Source organism: Mus musculus, chromosome 12 (assembly GCF_000001635.26).
Source record: "Mus musculus strain C57BL/6J chromosome 12, GRCm38.p6 C57BL/6J".
Classification (NCBI taxonomy): domain Eukaryota; kingdom Metazoa; phylum Chordata; class Mammalia; order Rodentia; family Muridae; genus Mus; species Mus musculus.
Window position 1 is genome coordinate 34,622,542 of NC_000078.6, and position 19,731 is coordinate 34,642,272.

The window sequence follows — 19,731 nt, forward strand, 5'->3', positions numbered from 1 at the left end:
CAACCATCTGTAACTCTAGTCTCAAGGAATTCCATGACAGTTCTGCCTCCCTGGGCTCCAGGAACTACCTGCTGCACAAGCTTACATGGGTGCAAACCACCTTGAAAGTATTTTTTAGGTGCTCTCAGAGTAAACTTTTTTTTTTTCATTGAGACAAAAGAGTGGCTTCCCCACGAAAATGAATCTGGGACCTGTTTGCTATGCCAGTGAATCTTGCTTGTTTGCTCTACTACCAAAAAATAGACACAAAACTGTAACACTCACCTGAGAACAATGGCCACAGTTTAATCTGCACACAAATTATCAGAGACTAGGATTATTCTAAAAGCAACGCAGCTTTTGGGTATATTCTGTTAAACATATTTTCTTCTCATACCATCAAACATTGCATAGTAGATGCTCTGAAGTATTACTGACTGTATTAGTCAGGGTTCTCTAGAGTCACAGAACTTATGGATAATCTCTAAATAGTAAAGGAATTTATTGATGACTTACAGTCGGCAGCCCAATTCCCAACAATTGTTCAGTCGCAGCTGTGAATGGAAGTCCAAGGATCTAGCAGTTACTCAGTCTCACGCAGCAAGCAGGCAAAGGAGCAAGAGCAAGAGCTAGACTCCCTTCTTCCAATGTCCTTATATTGTCTCCAGCAGAAGGTGTAGCCCAGATTAAAGGTGTGTTCCTTAAACTGGGAGATTCAATCTTCTGGAATCCATAGCCAATATGGCTCAAGATCTTCAAACCAAGATCCAGATAAGGATCTCCAAGCCTCCAGATAAGGGTCACTGGTGAGCCTTCCAATTCCGGATTGTAGTTCATTCCAAATATTGTCAAGTTGACAACCAGGAATAGCCACTACAATCCACCCCTTGTCAACTTGACACAAATAATATCTCATGTTCACATGAAACAATAACAAGGTTGTAAATACGCCTAACATGATATAACTATTCCTCATACAATCGCAAACGCATTAGTAAATTGACAATGGCATTCATATTACTTTATAATCCTCGTTTCTGCAACTGGTTACGTGGCCTTAATTGGTATTTATAACTACCTTCCTCTACTACCCATTCTGTATTTCCTTCACCTTCAGCCAGAACCTCAGCAGGTCTCGGCTCTTTTCCTGGAGGATTGACCCATACCTTCATTCCTGATGGGTCTGCGTCCTTTGTCATCCTGCTTGGATTAGGCTGTTGTAGTTTCCCATTGACTTTAATCACAGGACATGGTAGTACTAAGATCCCTAAGGGATCTCCTACACTCCAGACATAATCTTGCTTACCACCATTGTGAAGAGGTAATCCAATTTCCCCATGGTAATCTGGATCTATCACCCCTCCTAACACTGTTATTCCTTTTTTAGCCTGTTGGTTTAAGGGCATTAGAAGCCCAAAATGACCAGGGGGAAGTCTGAGCTTCCAGTTCAATGGAATGTTTGTTGTAGCTCCTGGTAGGAGTACTCCCCTCTCTGGAGCCAAAACTTCTAGGCCAGCAGAACCTAGAGTTATGGGGACAGGAAGCAAAAATTTTCCTAGAGGGTCACTAGGAGTGATAGTAAGTGGAACTATTCCATTTTCCACCCCTTGATTCCTGGACCCATGAATCCTGGCTATGGGTGAAACTGTACCATATATCGAGCGCTGATTCAAAGCATATACTGCCTTCTGAAGAACTCTGCCCCAGCCTTCCAAGCTGTTACCACCTAATTGGCGCTGTAACTGCGTCTTCAAAAGGCCATTCCATCTTTCTATCAGACCAGCTGCTTCAGGATGATGGGGAATGTGGTAAGACCAGTGAATTCCATGATCGTGAGCCCACTGTCGTACTTCTCTGGCTGTGAAATGAGTTCCTTGGTCAGAAGCAATACTGTGTGGAATACCATGACGATAAATAAGGCATTCTGTCAGTCCGTGAATGGTGGTTTTAGCAGAGGCATTACGTGCAGGAAAGGCAAATCCATAACCAGAATAAGTATCTACTCCAGTAAGAACAAAACGCTGTCCTTTCCACGAAGGAAGTGGTCCAATGTAGTCAACCTGCCACCAGGTTGCTGGCTGGTCACCTCGAGGAATGGTGCCATATCTGGGACTCAGTGTTGGTTTCTGCTGTTGGCAGATCTGGCAATCAGCAGCAGCTGTAGCCAGGTCAGCCTTGGTGAGTGGAAGCCCGTGTTGCTGAGCCCAAGCATAACCTCCATCTCGACCACCATGACCACTTTGTTCATGTGCCCATTGAGCAATGACAGGGGTGGCTGGGGAGAGAGGCTGACTGTCCACAGAACGGGTCATCTTATCCACTTGATTATTGAACTCCTCCTCGGCTGAAGTCACCTTTTGGTGAGCATTTACATGGGACACAAATATCTTCACATCCTTTGCCCATTTGGAGAGATCTATCCACATACTTCTTCCCCAGATGTCTTTCTCACCAATTTTCCAATTGTGATCTTTCCAAGTCCCTGACCATCCAGCCAATCCATTGGCTACAGCCCATGAGTCAGTGTATAATCGTACATCTGGCCATTTCTTCTTGCAAACAAACTGTAATACCATGTGTACTGCCCGAAGTTCTGCCCACTGTGAAGATTTCCCTTCACCTGTGTCTTTCAGGGTTGTCCCAGAAAGGGGTTGTAATGCTGCAGCTGTCCACTTCTGGGTGGTGCCTGCATAACGTGCAGAGCCATCAGTAAACCAGGCTCTAGTCTTCTCCTCTTCAGTCAGTCGATCATAGGGAACACCCCATGAGGCTATAGGCACATGTTTGGCAGCAGATGGCATTGTAACAGGAGTAGAAACCATAGGCATTTGAGCAACTTCTTCATGTAACTTGCTTGTGCCTTCAGGACCTGCTCTGGCCCGATCACGTATATACCACTTCCATTTGATAATAGACTGCTGCTGTGCACGTCCCACTTTATGACTTGCAGGGTCTGATAGTACCCAGCTCATGATGGGTAGTTCAGGTCGCATAGTAACTTGGTGTCTTATTGTCAAACGTTCAGTTTCCATTAAGGCCCAATAGCAGGCCAAGAGCTGTTTTTCAAAGGGAGAATAGTTGTCTGCAGATGATGGTAGAGCTTTGCTCCAAAATCCCAAAGGTCTTTTCTGTGATTCACCTACAGGGGCCTGCCAGAGGCTCCAAACAGCATCTCTATCAGCCACAGACACCTCAAGTACCATCGGATCTGCTGGGTCATATGGTCCAAGTGGTAGAGCAGCCTGCACAGCAGCCTGGACCTGTTGAAGGGCCTTCTCCTGTTCCAGGCCCCACACAAAGCTAGCAGCTTTCCGAGTCACTTGGTAAATAGGCCTAAGTAACACACCCAAGTGAGGGATGTGTTGTCTCCAGAATCCAAATAGACCCACTAAACGTTGTACTTCTTTCTTGGTTGTAGGAGGGGCCAGGTGCAATAACTTATCTTTCACCTTAGAAGGAATATCTCTGCATGCCCCACACCACTGGACTCCTAAGAATTTCACTGAGGTAGATGGTCCTTGAATTTTGGTTGGATTTATTTCCCATCCTCTGATACGCATATGTGTTACCAATGAGTCCAAAGTAGTTGCTACTTCCTGCTCACTTGGTCCAATCAGCATAATGTCATCAATATAGTGCACCAATGTGATATTTTGTGGAAGATCCAAATGATCAAGATCCCTTCTAACTAAATTATGACACAGGGCAGGAGAGTTAATATATCCTTGAGGCAAAACTGTGAAGGTATACTGTTGGCCTTGCCAACTGAAAGCAAATTGCTTCTGGTGGTCCTTATGGACAGGTACTGAGAAGAAGGCATTTGCCAAATCAATAGCTGCATACCAGGTGCCAGGAGATGTGTTAATTTGCTCAAGTAACGAAACTACATCTGGTACAGCAGCTGCAATTGGAGTTACTACCTGATTTAGTTTTCGATAATCAACTGTCATTCTCCATGATCCATCTGTTTTCTGCACTGGCCAGATAGGAGAGTTAAACGGAGATGTGGTGGGAACCACCACCCCTGCATCTTTCAAGTCCTTGATAGTGGCAGTAATTTCTGCAATTCCTCCAGGAATACGATACTGTTTTTGATTCACTATTTTCTTTGGCAAAGGCAACTCTAAAGGCTTCCATTTGGCCTTTCCAACCATAATAGCCCTCACTCTACAGTTCAGGGAACCAATATGAGAATTCTGCCAATTTCTGAGTATATCTATCCCAATTATACATTCTGGAACTGGGGAAATCACCACAGGATGTGTCAGGGGACCTACTGGACCTACTGTGAGTCGGACATCAGTCAAAACTCCATTAATCACCTGCCCTCCATAAGCCCCTACTTTAACTGGAGGGCCACAATGTTTCTTGGGATCCCCTGGGATCAGTGTCAACTCAGAACCAGTATCCAGCAGACCCCGAAAAGTCTGATTATTTCCTTTTCCCCAGTGTACAGTTACCCTTGTAAAAGGCCGTAGGTCCCTCTGGGGAAGAACTGGAGAAAGGGTAACAGCAAAACCTTTGAGTGTCTTATCAAGATCCTTCCTCAGCGGAACCTGGCCACCCCTTCATTCAAGGGGTTCTGGATCTGCAAACTGTCTCAAGTCTGGAAATTGATTCACTGGCCGAGATTGCTGTTTACCACGATCTAATGTAGCCTTTCTTTCATTTGGCTGTTTACCACGATCTAATGTAGCCTTTCTTTCATTTGTTTGAGAATTTTTCTGCTTATACAGATCAAACAAATATGCAGTAGGCTTCCTATGTATTTCATTCTGGAAACACCATGATTGGTTAGCCAGTACCAAAGGTCCAACCGAGTCATGCCATTATAAATTTCACCTCTCCTGTGCTGACCATTACTGGGTATGTTATTATAAACATTCTTTTGTCTACGCTGTCCATTATAATAACTAGAATCACCTTGTCTCCGGCGATTCAATGCTGCCACCTGGCCCTTGTTACCTCGGAATCCAACTAAACCCAGTGAATTTAATTCATCTAATTGAGCAGAAGCATCTCCAATGCTAAGATCTGGCACAAGGAAAAGGGAAAGAACAAAACCCTTCAAATGTGCTGGTGCCCCTCTCACCAATTTGCGTCTTATAGAGCTAGTGAAAGGCATATCTTCTGGACCTTCCCATTGTGGACAATTATGCTTTACACAATATATCCACTCTAGCATTGCAATTTCCCTAAGTCTTAAAATCCCTTCATCAACACTAAGCCACGGAATATCAGGCATCTCCAAGTCATTTCCAGTAGGCCATCTTTTGATAAACACCTCAGCCAACCATTCAAACAAACTTTTGACACCTTTTTTAACTATGCGAGCTTCCGTATTAAACCTAGAATCTCTACTCAGAGGACCCATGTCAATAAACTCAGCCTGCTCTAGTTTTATGTTCCTTCCACCCTTATCCCACACCCTTAAAATCCATTCCCACACATATTCACCAGGTTTCTGCTTGAATGAATTAGCAAACTCATTAAGCTCCTTAGTAGTGTAGCGAATTTCCTCATGGACTACACTTTCTACCTCCCCTCTAGGAGCCTGTTTTGCTTTGAGTCTGGTTACAGGTCTAGAAGAAACTATTGGTGGGCCTTGAGAAACATCAGTAGTGAAAGTCATTGCTGGTTTATCAGACTCTGCAAAATTAATTTCCTCATGTGGGGAAGGCATTATTTCAAGGGGTGGGGCTGAGGGTACTACTTCCTCAGGTGGGGCAAACCCTTGAGAATCTGAAGATTCAAAATTCTCAGCTTCAACATGGTCTTCAAAATTCTCTGAGCTCCCAGGAGGGAGAGAATCTGGAGAGGTTTCAATAGTTGAAAGTGCTGGTGGATCAACAAGCCAATTCCAGTATTTTAAAAGATTCATCCTTGTACTTCTGTTACTCTAGAACCACTCCTGGTACCAACTTCTGTATTAGTCAGGGTTCTCTAGAGTCACAGAACTTATGGATAATCTCTAAATAGTAAAGGAATTTATTGATGACTTACAGTCGGCAGCCCAATTCCCAACAATTGTTCAGTCGCAGCTGTGAATGGAAGTCCAAGGATCTAGCAGTTACTCAGTCTCACGCAGCAAGCAGGCAAAGGAGCAAGAGCAAGAGCTAGACTCCCTTCTTCCAATGTCCTTATATTGTCTCCAGCAGAAGGTGTAGCCCAGATTAAAGGTGTGTTCCACCACACCTTTAATCCCAGATGAAAGGCGTAGCCCAGATTAAAGGTGTGTTCCTTAAACTGGGAGATTCAATCTTCTGGAATCCATAGCCAATATGGCTCAAGATCTTCAAACCAAGATCCAGATAAGGATCTCCAAGCCTCCAGATAAGAGTCACTGGTGAGCCTTCCAATTCCGGATTGTAGTTCATTCCAAATATTGTCAAGTTGACAACCAGGAATAGCCACTACACTGACACAGTATCATTTATAAATCATGAAATCCCAAATTTCAACATTTGCAACTCCAGTAGGATTTCAGAGCCCTGTGCTTTTGCTAAACATAAGGGACTTGAGATATAAATTAACTGAACAAGCTTTGATTTACTACAGTAAGATTTCATTAAAATTGATATGCCTAGTGAATCAACCCCATTCCCCCCCACCCCCACTGGTAGCTTTAGATAAAGTTGAAGGGGACAGTTTCCACGTATAGTGCTACTAGAAACAACATAAATATAACTTGAAAAAAAGCCCAGTGGCCTCTGTTATTCACTTCAGGTGCTTAGACACTGAGAAGCCATTCTGTTTGCCTCTGGGTTATACTTTTATAAAATGTAAATATTTACTTCAAAACCGAAAATGTGTTTATATAAAAGCATGTATGTACATGTAAATACGAGCATAAATAAAGGCACATCTGTGCCAATGTGTGTGTACACTTTTGAATTGTTTTTCTTTTTCTTTTTTAATTACGTGTGTGTGTGTGTGTGTGTGTGTATGTGTGTGTGCGTGTGTGTGGTGCTGCATATGTGAGTGATGTGCCCACAGGGGCCAGAAGAGGGCATAAAATCCACTGGAGTTACAGGCAGTTGTGAGCCTTCAGACAAGGGTGTATGGAACCACACTCAGGTCTTTGATAAGAACAGTATTCACTCTTAGCCAATGAATTGGCTCTCCAGGCCTCTGTACATATACACTTTACAACAGTAAACAGAAAACAATTAAATTACTAATATTTGATTTGGATGATCACACACACATACACCCTGATTATCTTCAATGTATATTTGATCCATTCTCAGCTACTTTTACAAACAATTATTATCAAATAGATACATCATAAAGTTATCAGCAATGAATTAAAACCAAAGTTATTTTTAAGCATGTACATAAATAGGAAAAATAAAAAACATGATTTGCTGAATAGAAAATATCTGTAAAAACATACAAGCAGAAATATAAAAATACACCCAATGCATCAGTTTCTCGGAAGCTAAGCTTTGGAATGTTGTATGCTGACAGAAAACTTCTGTTTGCTGTGACCTCGGTGTAGTTGAATCTCCTCTGACTCTTCACCTGCCAGTGACTTTAATCGCTTGCACTTCCCCAAGTAACAGCACAAGTGTCAGCCATCCTGCTAGTCCAGGTGCTGTCACATGGGGTCGCCTCCACAGGGTGACACCTAATTCAGCTCTGTGCTTTCAAGCTTGAGTTCTCTGTTGCCTCAAAAGCCCGGGAGCTTTTCATTTTGCTGACAAATCATTTGAAGCATCACCAAGTTGCCATGTCACCAGAGTTACTAGCTGTTCCCCCCCTGCTGAGGAATCTGAGAATGCTGTCTGGAAGGAGAGAGAAGTAGTTTTCAAGGTGTAAAACTGCTCCACTTTCATGTTTCTTTGTTTAAAAAAAAAAGATTAAATAAGGAGAGGAAGAAGGAGAAGAAGAAGAGGAGGAGGAGGAGAAGGGGGAGGAGGAGGAGAAGGGGGAGGAGGAGGAGAAGGGGGAGGAGGAGGAGAAGGGGGAGGAAGAGGAGGAGGAGGAAGAGGAGGAGGAGGAAGAGAAGAAGAGGAAGAGGAAGAGGAAGAAGAAGAAGAAGAAGAAGAAGAAGAAGAAGAAGAAGAAGAAGAAGAAGAAGAAGAAGAAGAAGAAGAAGAAGAAGAAGAAGAAGAAGAAGAAGAAGAAGAAGAGGAGGAGGAGGAGAAAGCACCATATTTCTAAAGGACAAGGGAAAAATAATTTTTAAAACTTTATCTTTGAATAACTGACTCTGGACTTTTAAGTCATTAAATGTGATCCACCCTTAATGAATGATTATTACATTGTTACAACCTTTAGAACGCAAAGCATAAGAGACAGATCAGCATAGCTGTTTGATACACATCTGCAGAATTTATAGAAAGAATAGACTATGTTTGGCCTCTGTGGCTAATATTTAAATTTCAAATCCTACTCAGCACGCCAGCTAGCTGGGCTAAGGAGACCTCAAAGCTTGCACTGAGACCATCCCCTGTATTGTACTTCAGCTTCAACAAATCAATAGCCACATGTAGATGTGGACATAGAGGATGCTTTCAATGTCTCAAGGGAAAAATAAGAACTCTCCCAAACGAACATAAAACTCCTGTAGTTAATAAATATTCCCTGTTGATAAAATTTCTACAGCACTTTGTGAGCAAAAGCAGGTGCTCATTTTCAAAAGAAGCTCAATTCTGTTTGCTATAAACTACAGATTTTTTGCCCCCCCATGTCTGTATATTGACATCCTGACCCCAATACTGTTAATAAAAGGAAGGAGCCCCTGCCTGTGTACCAGGAAGCAAGCCTTCATCATGTCCTTACCCTAAAAGTGTAAATAAATTCCTATCTTATATAAGAAACACAGTTTACAATGTTCAGTTAGAACAGCCTGGGCTAGAACACTAGTTTTCTACGTGCAAACGCATATAGAAGGAGAGGAAGAAGGAGAAGAAGAAGAGGAGGGAGGAGGAGGAGGGAGGGAGGAGGAGGAGGAGGAGAAAGTAAGAAGAAGAAGATGAAGAAGAAGAAGAAGAAGAAGAAGAAGAAGAAGAAGAAGAAGAAGAAGAAGAAGAAGAAGAAGAAACAACAACAAAAAAGAAAGGACCATATTTCTAAAGGACAAGGGATGAATTAAAAGTGATTGGAACTGAGGCAAAAGGATGGACCATCTAGAGACTGCCATATCCAGGGATCCATCCCATAATCAGCCTCCAAACGCTGACACCATTGCATACAAGCTGGCAAGCGTTTGCTGAAAGGACCATGATATAGCTGTCTCTAGTGAGACTACGCTGGGGCCTAGCAAACACAGAAGTGGATGCTCACAATCAGCTATTGGATGGATCACAGGGCTCCCAAAGGAGGAGCTAGAGAAAGTAACCAAGGAGCTAAAAGGATCTGCAACCCTATAGGTGGAACAACATTATGAACTAACCAGTACCCCGGAGCTCTTGACTCTAGCTGCATATGTATCAAAAGATGGCCTAGTAAGCCTTCACTGGAAAGAGAGGCCCATTGGACTTGCAAACTTTATATGCCCCAGTACAGGAGAACGCCAGGGCCAAAAAGTGGGAGTGGGTGGGTAGGGGAGTGGGGGGGGGGAGTATGGGGGACTTTTGGGATAGCATTAAAATGTAAATGAGGAAAATACCTAATTTAAAAAAAGTGATTCTGAAGTAGATGTTAGTTTGCTTAAAATACTAAACCACCCCAGCCACATTTTTTCACCTGGCCCTTCACACCAGCACCCGATAGTTCCCCCTACTTCACACAAAGAAAGAGAACCATCTTATAGGTGTCTGGGTTCGGAAGGAAAGACAATACCAATAATGAAACAAACACAAAACCAATAATGAAAACTAATGTTTGTATCTTCTTTATTCTACACTTACAAATACAAGTGCTTTACAGGAAGTGGAATAATACAATAATTTTATTTATTTTTCCATAGACAGTATTTCATTTCTGTGGTAGTTTGAATAAGAAAAGCCCCATGGGCTCATATATGTATGTTTGTATAAAAGTAGGTGTGGCCTTGTTAGAGGAAGTGCATAACTGGACAGGGGCTTTGAGGTTTCCAAAGCCCATGTCAGGTCCAGTTTCTCTCTCTCTGCTTATAGATCAGGGTGTAGCTTCCAGCTACTGTTCTAGGGCTATGTCTGCTGCCATGTTCCCTGCCATGATGATAATGGACTAACCCTCTCAAACGGTAATCAAGTCCCCGATTAAATGTTTCTTTCATAAGAGTTCCCTTGGTCATGGTGTCTCTTCACAGCAATAACACTGATTAAGATACTTTCTCTTTTTAAAATCAGAAAAACAGTCTTTACATATAAATGCCTATATGTCAGGTTGTTGAGCAATATGAATAAAGCCATGACGCTAGGCAGGAGCAGCCAGGACATGGACCTGAACTTCAGGGCTCTTAGGAGTAGACCTAATGTGAGTGTAATTCTTTGATCCAGGACTTAAAAGAGAGAAAAGTTGCATCCTATTTATTCCTTAGCCAGAGCCCACCATGAGGAATCACTTCAAGTTCAGCCATCCAGGAGAAAGTGAGGATGGAGAGAAACCTCATTAAAATACCTGCTGTGTCCCAAGGACACTATATAACATGTCTCAGATATTCTTTAAAACAATTTTATGAACCAGGGTCCTATTATGCTGATTTTCCAGAAGGAAAAGAATAAACTTCTAAAAGGTTAAACAGCCTATGCAGAGCTAAATATGTAACAATGTGGATGATAGCCCAAGTCCAAGGGCACCTGTCTGAACCTGAACTTCTGTCTCCTTAACAACAATGGGCTCCCCTGCGCCTACATATGCTACAGAAAGGGGCAGGATGGATATGCACACATACATCTCACTGTCATATATGTATGTGCCACATTATACGTACTTACTTGTATACATATATATTTCCTAACAGTAATAGACAAAATATGATAAAGGTACGTACATACATGCATATTATGCATACAGTTTATATGTGTATATATGCATACACTTAATAAATGAACATTTGTTCAAAATAAAAGAAATAAATATGATAGGAAATTTATTACATGTTAGTACTATTCTGTTCTTTTACTTATATAATTTTATATAATGATTTTATAAGATTGATATATAATAGTTATATATAATACATAAAATAAATTCACTGTATTCTAAAATTTTATGTTGTCAATGATTTTAACCTCCAGTTATAAATACTCAAGTTCAGTATTTTCAGTGCATTTTAACATCTCTGTGGCTACACCTGAGTTTCTGGAGAGGAAAGAAGGCTCTGTGTAGGCCTGGGGTCCCTCTGACCTGAACACAATGTAAATAGTTATACAGCACTTTTCATATTTAAAAATATAATATGTCAACTACAAAAAGTGTGACTGGCAAATCATAACAGCCTGTATTTTTAGTCTGAGTAATTTAAAGGCTAGAAAAATGTATTATGAACTTTTGTTAAAAAGCAAATAAATTTCAAGGAAGGCTGGATATGTTCCTAATTAGAAAAGAAGGGTTGGTTGCCTGAGACTTAAGGCTGTGTGGTGCTCTCTTCAAAGCTCCTTCAGTGTCACCTTGTTATATGGCAAAGCACAAGCCTGATTGTACATTTTGTGCCTTGCTTCCTGAGATGGAAACTCTGAGGTACTATGAGATGCCATTAAATTGTTAAAAAGTCCTCAGTGGTCAAAAAGAAGTTTTCCTGTATTTCTAAGTGATACAGACATAGCATTTGGCATTAAAAGTGTAAGTTTCACTGTTAAGACTCTCCATGTATCTTATACCACAATAGTTTGGAAAGTAAACACTGTTATTATCTCTCACGTTACACATAAGTAAACTGAGGCACAGTTTACTCATTGTTTATAAGCTATCATTTTATATAAAACATACAGGGGTAGGACAGAGACAGTTCAGTTTTAAAGGTCCTGCAGTGTGTATCAGTGTGAAGACTTGAATTCAGGTCTCAGCACCCACATAACACCTGGGCAGCAGCATGTGTCTGTCAGCCCAGGGCTGGAGGAAACAGGCCTGAGCATCCCAGGCCCTCACTGTCCAGACAATTTAGCTACACCAGTGAGCTCCAGGTTCAGTGGCAGATCTTACCTCCTAAAGTAATGTGGAACCTGACCAAGGGAAACGCTGGAAGTCCCCCTGAGCCTATGCAGACATGTGCACAGATGTGCATATGCACCACATAGAAATGCACACTGCGTGCAAATGTACATTTACATATATGAATATTATAGGCTTTCATTTTTTTCTGAAGCCATAGGTAATTTGCATAAGTAATAGATATTCAAATTCAATAAAGGAACAAACATCTTCAGACTACTCTACCAAGTGTGCCGTCTTTGTTAGCACTCAGAAGTATTACAGCACCAGATTAAAAAGAAAAAAAGCACATGACTGTTGGTTTAAGTTAACTAGGTTTTGAACCAGCATAACATAAATGACTGTGCCAATAGAAAATTCCACGTTTATTAAGATTACTGGATAGACACAATCAGGCTGCTTTATAATGACTTTCCTATACAGTGTTTGTCATCTTATAGTCCGTAGCAGCTAATCAAAGACACTCACCCTGCTGAAATATTGCCAAGCCTCCTATAACAGCTCAATGTGTCAAGGAAGAGTTTTCCTGCCAATGTTGTTTGATTGTAGACTAGACCAGATCCGCACTAGAACCAGAATGGTCTCATGTTTTCCAATGTCCAGGAAATAACTATGGCAATGCCTCTTCTGTCCTAGACCTCCTCCTGTTGCTGTTATAAAACACTGACTAAACGCAGCACGTGGAGGAAAGGGTTTATTTGCCTTACTGGTTGAGATAAGCCGAGGCAGGAGACCGGGGTAGGCACCTGGAGCCAGGCCTTGCAGCAGAGAACATGGAGCTGTGCTACTGACTAGCTTCTTGGCTTACTCAGGTGCTTCTCTTCTACAGGCCAGGTCTGCTTTCATAGAGATGGTACCACCTACAGTGGTCTGAACCCTCCCTCATCAATTAGAAATTAAGAAAATTCTCTACAGACATGGCCACAGGACAAGCTGATAGGTACTACGCCTCAATTGAGGGTCCCTCCTGCATAAAATTGAAAAAAAATAAACAAATAAACAACAACAAAAAAACCAACTAACCAATACAATCCCTTAAGTTTCAGCATCCACAAGCATTCAGGAACAGGGTGTCTACACTAAGCCAGTCGTATTCTAATCAAAATCATCATTAACGTGGTGATCTAACGCTAAGAAGAAACCCAGGCCTGAAAGGCAGACTGCTTTTCCTCCTGAGCTCTCTGCTGTGGCTCACCCGTCCACCCGTCACCTTACCAGGCCTGCCTCAGTTCTCACACTGTTCCTCTGGATGGATGGATCATTAGTGCTGACACAGTTCCTTCTGCCCAGAAAGCTGATATCCCCACAGTGGGAATCACTGTTTAGCTCCTCGGGCTCACGGGGTGTCTTTCAACTCTTCCCACTTGTGATACTGGGCTCACACATGAAACTTTAAAAAGACCTCACTTGCAGACTGCCTCGGAGGCCAAATTAGAATTTGTTGAGTGTGACTTAACTCACTGGTCTGCCTGAGCTCATTCAGATTCCACGAACAACCGGCTTGTAGAGAGAAAACAATTATTCAACAATTATTCAATAATTGGGGTGACTGCTGGCTATGGCAAACATTCAAGTCAAAGGGGCCACCCCAGGCCTGCAAAGAACCTGCTCTCCTGCCCAGAACCTCAGATGGAGCAAGAGAGAGAACATTTACTTGAGTCTGCACAATGAGGGGAGGCTTACAGCTAATGTCAAAACTGAGGTGAATTCTGTTTTCGCTAGTACAAGGTAATTCAAGATGGAATAGGGAATAGAGTTCAAACATCCTGTGAGTGCAAACTGACTCTGAGTTCTTAAACCCTTTCATATACCTCATGGGACAAAGAAAACCATTTGATACCATAATTGTTTTAAAAAGATATGAGAAAATGAGAGAAGAGATAACTGTGACAGAACATAGCAATTAATAATACATCTATTTTCTGCTGCTATGTCTGTATAAACATTCAGTATGATTAGTTTCTATTGTTTGTTGCTGAATCGTAATTTGTTCCAATATACAGATTATAATAGGTATGCAAAAATACCAAAAATAGATTTACTAGCTTATAGTATAAAATTAGAATCAACGGGAGAAATCATGCACACAAACACTCACACACACACTCACACACACACACACACACACACACACATACACACACACACACGTACTTCATCACAAGCATTTATTTAGTTAACTCCATTAATCAGATTTTTAAAGAAAAATAGATTTTTAAACTTACTTAATGTTCTTCCTACAAATATTAACTTTGGAAGCGAGCAAGCATAATAGATATATTCTATAAGAAAAACTAAACAGAACACACTACACGCCCCCTATGCTCAGACACCCACATTAGAGCGTGTGGAGGGAAAATCACTCCCATGCCTACATATCACTGGGTTGAAACCCATGCCTGGATTATTGCTGTGGAGCAGTGGGCAAGGTTTATTTAGGAAATTTCATGCCGAGCTTCTGAAGTATTCACCCTACCCCTTTCCACACATAATTCAATATAAACACTTTTCTTCTGACAGACATTTTAAAAGATCAAAGTGCAGAACAAAGGCAGAAAGTGACATGAAGCTCAAGCTCAGGACCATTGAGATGAACGGATGGATTAACCAGAAAATTCATGGTGACACCTCAGCCCTGCACAAGAGGTTCTGTTTATGTGATTACAGTTCCATTGCTTTGGAGATCCCAACCACAGAACAGCCACTCTCCTCTGTACCCCATCAGGAGACCCTGTAATATTTCAACAAGTCCATATATCAACGCCAATCAGGGCCATTCACCTGACATCTCATTATCGGCTTTAAGCAACTGGATGTCATCGAGGGAGGGACAAACAGCTCATTGTGCACAACATCACAGACCAAATAGAACCCTTATGCAAAATGTGTCAAACGAAATCCAGAATACGGTCAGCAAGGGCTAGATAAAAGTCAAATAAAATAAACGGGGTGTGGTGGAATGCACCTCTTAGGAGCACATGATCCAACGGCCGCACACTTCGGATTTAAAGACACGTTACAAGCAGCAGTGCTCAGCTAAACAAAGCGATACAGCACACTTGAGTTACAGAATCAGATTAGGAGTGAAGCTCTAAGGACACAGACTGCTCTGACCTAGGGTATGAGAGAGAGAGAGAGAGAGAGAGAGAGAGAGAGAGAGAGAGAGAGAGAGAGAGAGAGAGAGAGAGAGAGAGAGGCTGTTTAGGTTCACGAGCTGCAGTTCAGTATTTTCAGCAATTTCCAGGCACTCTCTAAATTAAGGTTTTCAGCAATGCCGTACACCATCATGTTAGTTTTAGAATATGGCGAAACATCAAAATCCTGGCCAACGGGGCTCCTTTCGCTGCTAGCTTGAAGGGATATGCAATTAATTATATTTGAGATTTATGGGATTCTAACAAGAACCACACTGACTGGATGGCTAGTGACTACAAGAACAAGGTAAACTACTTGGGGCTGGAAGAAACTATAGGGAATATAAGCACAATGGTTTGCAGGAATAGATTTATTTGTAATAACTTATAGTCCAGCCTAATAAAAGTCATACCCCCTTAGAGAATCATTATCTCCATTGACAAGTTATGCTTATTCATAAAAATAAAAAATAACTGAAAAACTAAATCAAAAGCTAAACAAAAACAAAAACAAAAACAAAAAATTCTTCTTGAAAATGCTTTAAACATTAAAAGAAAAACATTGAGTGGGAGTGGGTGGGTTGGTGAGCAGGGAGAGGGGGGAAGCGATAGGGAGTTTCTGGAGGGGAAACTAGGAAAGGGGATAACATTTGAAATGTAAACAAAGAAAATATCCAATAAAGAAAAATAAAGAAAAACAGTTTCCTAACAGTTTTGGCACAATAATTAGCCAAAATTCACCAAAGAATTCCTTCGGATTCTAGAAGGTTTTTAATTGCCTATGTGAAGCCACAATTACCCAGCTGCTTTGCACCTCATTTCTGAGGGCAAAGGGGAAGGCAGAGAGTGCACATCTCTTCCTGCTTCTGCAGGGACCACAGGGCTCTTCTATAAAGATGCTTGCCATGGCCATGCAAGCTTCCCGGAGCTGACGGAACTCAGGACGTTTCACATATGAGTAGAAACACCGTGGAAGGCATAAGTCAATACGCAACAGGTAGGTAGTGCACATAAGTAGAAACGCCGTGGAAGGCAGAAGTCAATACGCAACAGGTAGGTAGTGCACATAAGTAGAAATGCCGTGGAAGGCAGAAGTCAATACGCAACAGGTAGGTAGTGCACATAAAACACTTGCTATGTCAGGACACTCGTTTGCAAATATTCAAGACATGGAGGAAAAAAACAGGTTAAAAAAAAAAAACACTGCTGTAGAAAGTAATCATGGGGTTTTGATCACTTTTTGATGGGGATTTCCTAAAAGAGAACTTTCAAAGGGTGAAATGTTTATATCACAAGCAGTGTGATGTTCTACTGTCACAGAGGCAGAGCATATTCTTAAAGGATTCTCAAGCAACTCGGGCTTTGGCTACACTTCTAATTTGTGAGGTCCAAGATACATGATCTGGCTCTTCTGTATAATCAACAAATGATGGGCGAGGACTTTTGACATTGAAACAAAAGGATGCTGGTGCATAACAAGGAGGGGGACGCTTTAAAAGCCCCGAATGCCCCCACATATAAGTCGCGTGAAAGCACTTAGTCAGGTGGTAGGTTTTCAGGGGATGACAAATGGCATTAGCAGATTTTCAAACTAACAGCAGATGGAGTCGAGGGGCAATTTATAATCACTGTGTCTGGATACCTGTGAGGATTTTTGTCAACAGCATATTCAAGTATAAGGCAGCACACTACACAGCAAGTTCATGAATCCCATAACTCCTTCTCTGCTTCGGGATCCCACTAAAGAGGCAATTTGCTATTTGGGTTGGCCACTGGTTATGAAAAAAAAAAAAAAAAAAAAAAAAAAACTTCTGTCATCAGTTTTGTGGCCCTGAGTGAGTATCTGAAATCTAAACACGTTCATTTCTTTTCTCATTGGAACTCACTGGCTGCTCAGGAAACATGGTGGGGGGGGGGGTCTGTTGTTACAACGGGATAAAAGACAAAGATGTGACATTAAACTGATGACTGTTCACTCACAAGTAATTGAAAGGTAAAATTTCCCCTAAAAATAGAGCACTGTTTAATAAAACATTGTGTTTTGTTTCATAAGGAGGAAGTGTATGCGAACAACAAAGTGTTCATCTCTGGGACCACCAGAGTCCAGACATGGGTGTCCAGCATAAGACAGTCTGACGTATGGTATAGGAGGTGATATAGATTACTGGTTAGTCACTGGCGTATGACTGATGGAATGCAGAAATAAAAAGATTTCCCAGCTTGTGCTCCACACAAAGAAATCCCTGGTGCACATGGAGTGAAGAACACGGGGCTGCTCCCGTTTTAAAATAAAATAAAGAAGGAAACTTTCAAGATCTTTCACCAAGACACTAAGAATATTAACTTTCTAGCAAGAGCAAATTTAAGCTTGCAAAATTTAATATTTTCACCTATAAAAAGACAAAGAAATGGGAAGTCATTTATAATCTGGGGAAAGATATTGGTTATGTGAAATTCACAGGCTAACATCAGATCATTCAATAAGTTCCGTAAGTGGAGGAATCCCAGAGAAAACCAGACAGTGCCAACCCTTCAAAAGGAAAGATTCTGAAAGTAAACATATAAAAGGGAACCCAAACTCACACTGAGGAGGTGCAAATCAAGACTATAGGAACATTTAGTAGATGACTAAACACAGAGATATGAATGAGTAGGGGTTCGGGTAGGTAAGGGCCAATGAAAGTTCACACACACTGCTGGTAGGGAGATAAATTGGTTTCAACTTTTGAAAATAACTTTGTCACCATATGGAAAATGTACACACCCTATGATTCCTAGTTTCATTTCTAAGGTAGACTAGAAAAAGCTAATTATTCTCAAAAGAGTACTACTGACCTAAAAGCAACAACCTAAAATGGTGTCAATATGCACAAGAGAAAACATCATGAATAAATATGACTTACTCAAGTAATATGAGAGTGAAGTGCAATAAATGTGAATACGTTCCATAAAATGCTCTGATTGGGTTTGGGTACAGGTCAGTGAGAAAAGCAAGTTGCAGAAAAGGGTGTGTTTTCCCATGCCATAGTGACGAGCCTCCCAAACCAGTCAAACCAAACCTTTAAACACAATCAAAATTTCTAATATTACACGTTATATATACCAATAAAATGCATAACAACTGCTTACAGGACTCAAAATTTTTTTAACTACCTTTTCTGCCTTTCACCTTTCAGTAAGATACATTATTAAAAATACAGTATCCTTCTCCTGAAAGATAGAATTGATAATTTGGGTCACTTTGTTGCTTCATGTTGACATCACTGAGACAACATCAGGTCATTCATTCATTCCAGTGTGGGGGCCCCTTAGGCAGTTTGGTCCCTTAACATGTGCTATGGCCTTAGCTTCTCTAAGCATCTGACTTTGCTTCTAAAAATGATATTCAGTGGTAAATGTCATGAATTGTGTATTTATAAAACTAGCCAATTTTAGGTTATGTCCTAATAACATGTTTAGTCCAAATCATTTTTTATGTGTATTCTATATATACTAAAATGAATGAAGTACATATTATGTAGATGTGACTTACTATGAGCATAATTTTAAACAAAAAAAATAGAAGAGTGTTGAATTAAGGCTGCAAGCTGAAAATAGAAAATGATCTTGGTGAACAGCGGCTATGACCCTTCATTTTTAATTAAGTTGTAACTTGGCAAGTAGGAATATAGAAAGCTATTTTGTACTGAGAGCCTAAATACCCAATGAGACATCATTTGTCAGCCTCATATATTCTGGGATCATTTTCCTTTAACATTTTTAAACATTTATTTATTCTCTGTGTATGTATGTACAACGGTGAATATGGCAGGGTGTGTGGAGAAAGTGTGGGGTCTCTTCTTCCACCATGTAGTGTCTGAGGAAGGAACAAAGGTCAGGTCATCTTGCTAGCTCTATTCTTTTGTTTGTTAGCTTGTTCTCCTGTGTGTTCTCTCTCTCTCTCTCTCTCTCTCTCTCTCTCTCTCTCTCTCTCTCTCTCTCTCTCTCTCTCTCTCTCTCCTTTTTTTAATGTATACAGTTTTTTTCTTAATTACTTTATTTATTTACATCCCAATATTTGCCCTCCTTCTGCCCCTCCCCTCCTGGAGTTCCCCACTCCATCCCCCACCTTCACCCCTAAGAGGTTGCCCCCTCCACTCCACCGCCTACCCTGGCATCCACCTGCTCTAGGGCATCAAGCAGAGGTCTGACTGCCTTGTCTGGGTTGAGAGGAAGAGGATGTGCCTAGTCCTATAGAGACTTGATGCCAGCTCTATTCTTGAGATTCCTAAAAGACAAAGAGAAAAGGGTGCTTTCAAACTAAGGCATCCTATGCACCTCAGCCAGGCTCTTTCAGAGCTCAGCTCTGCTGTGGGAAGCGGCCCCACTGGGAATGAAGTCACTCAGTGTGGGAGCTACAAAAGAGAAAAAGGAAAGAAAAAGCAACAATAAAAGCTCGGAATGCATAGGGACCAAAAAAAAAAAATTGAAATCACAAGAACCCAGAGGATTCTGGCCCCCTTCCTCACCAAAGCCGACAGGGCTATTTTGTATG

General features: G+C 41.3%; 1 protein-coding gene across 16 annotated transcripts in view; it reads right to left on the minus strand.

Annotated features, from left to right (window-relative positions):
- The window catches only part of Hdac9 (histone deacetylase 9), an 869,516-nt gene that overhangs the window by 574,962 nt on the left and 274,823 nt on the right, over positions 1-19,731 (minus strand). The window contains exon 2 of one of the 16 annotated variants that reach the window (XM_011243922.3): positions 19,347-19,464. The exons of the other annotated variants lie outside the window; for them this stretch is intronic. Within the exon in view, the coding sequence (XP_011242224.1) occupies positions 19,347-19,354 (8 nt within the window). The 5' untranslated portion in view covers positions 19,355-19,464. The remainder of the gene's footprint in view (positions 1-19,346; positions 19,465-19,731) is intronic. 16 annotated transcript variants of the gene reach the window in all.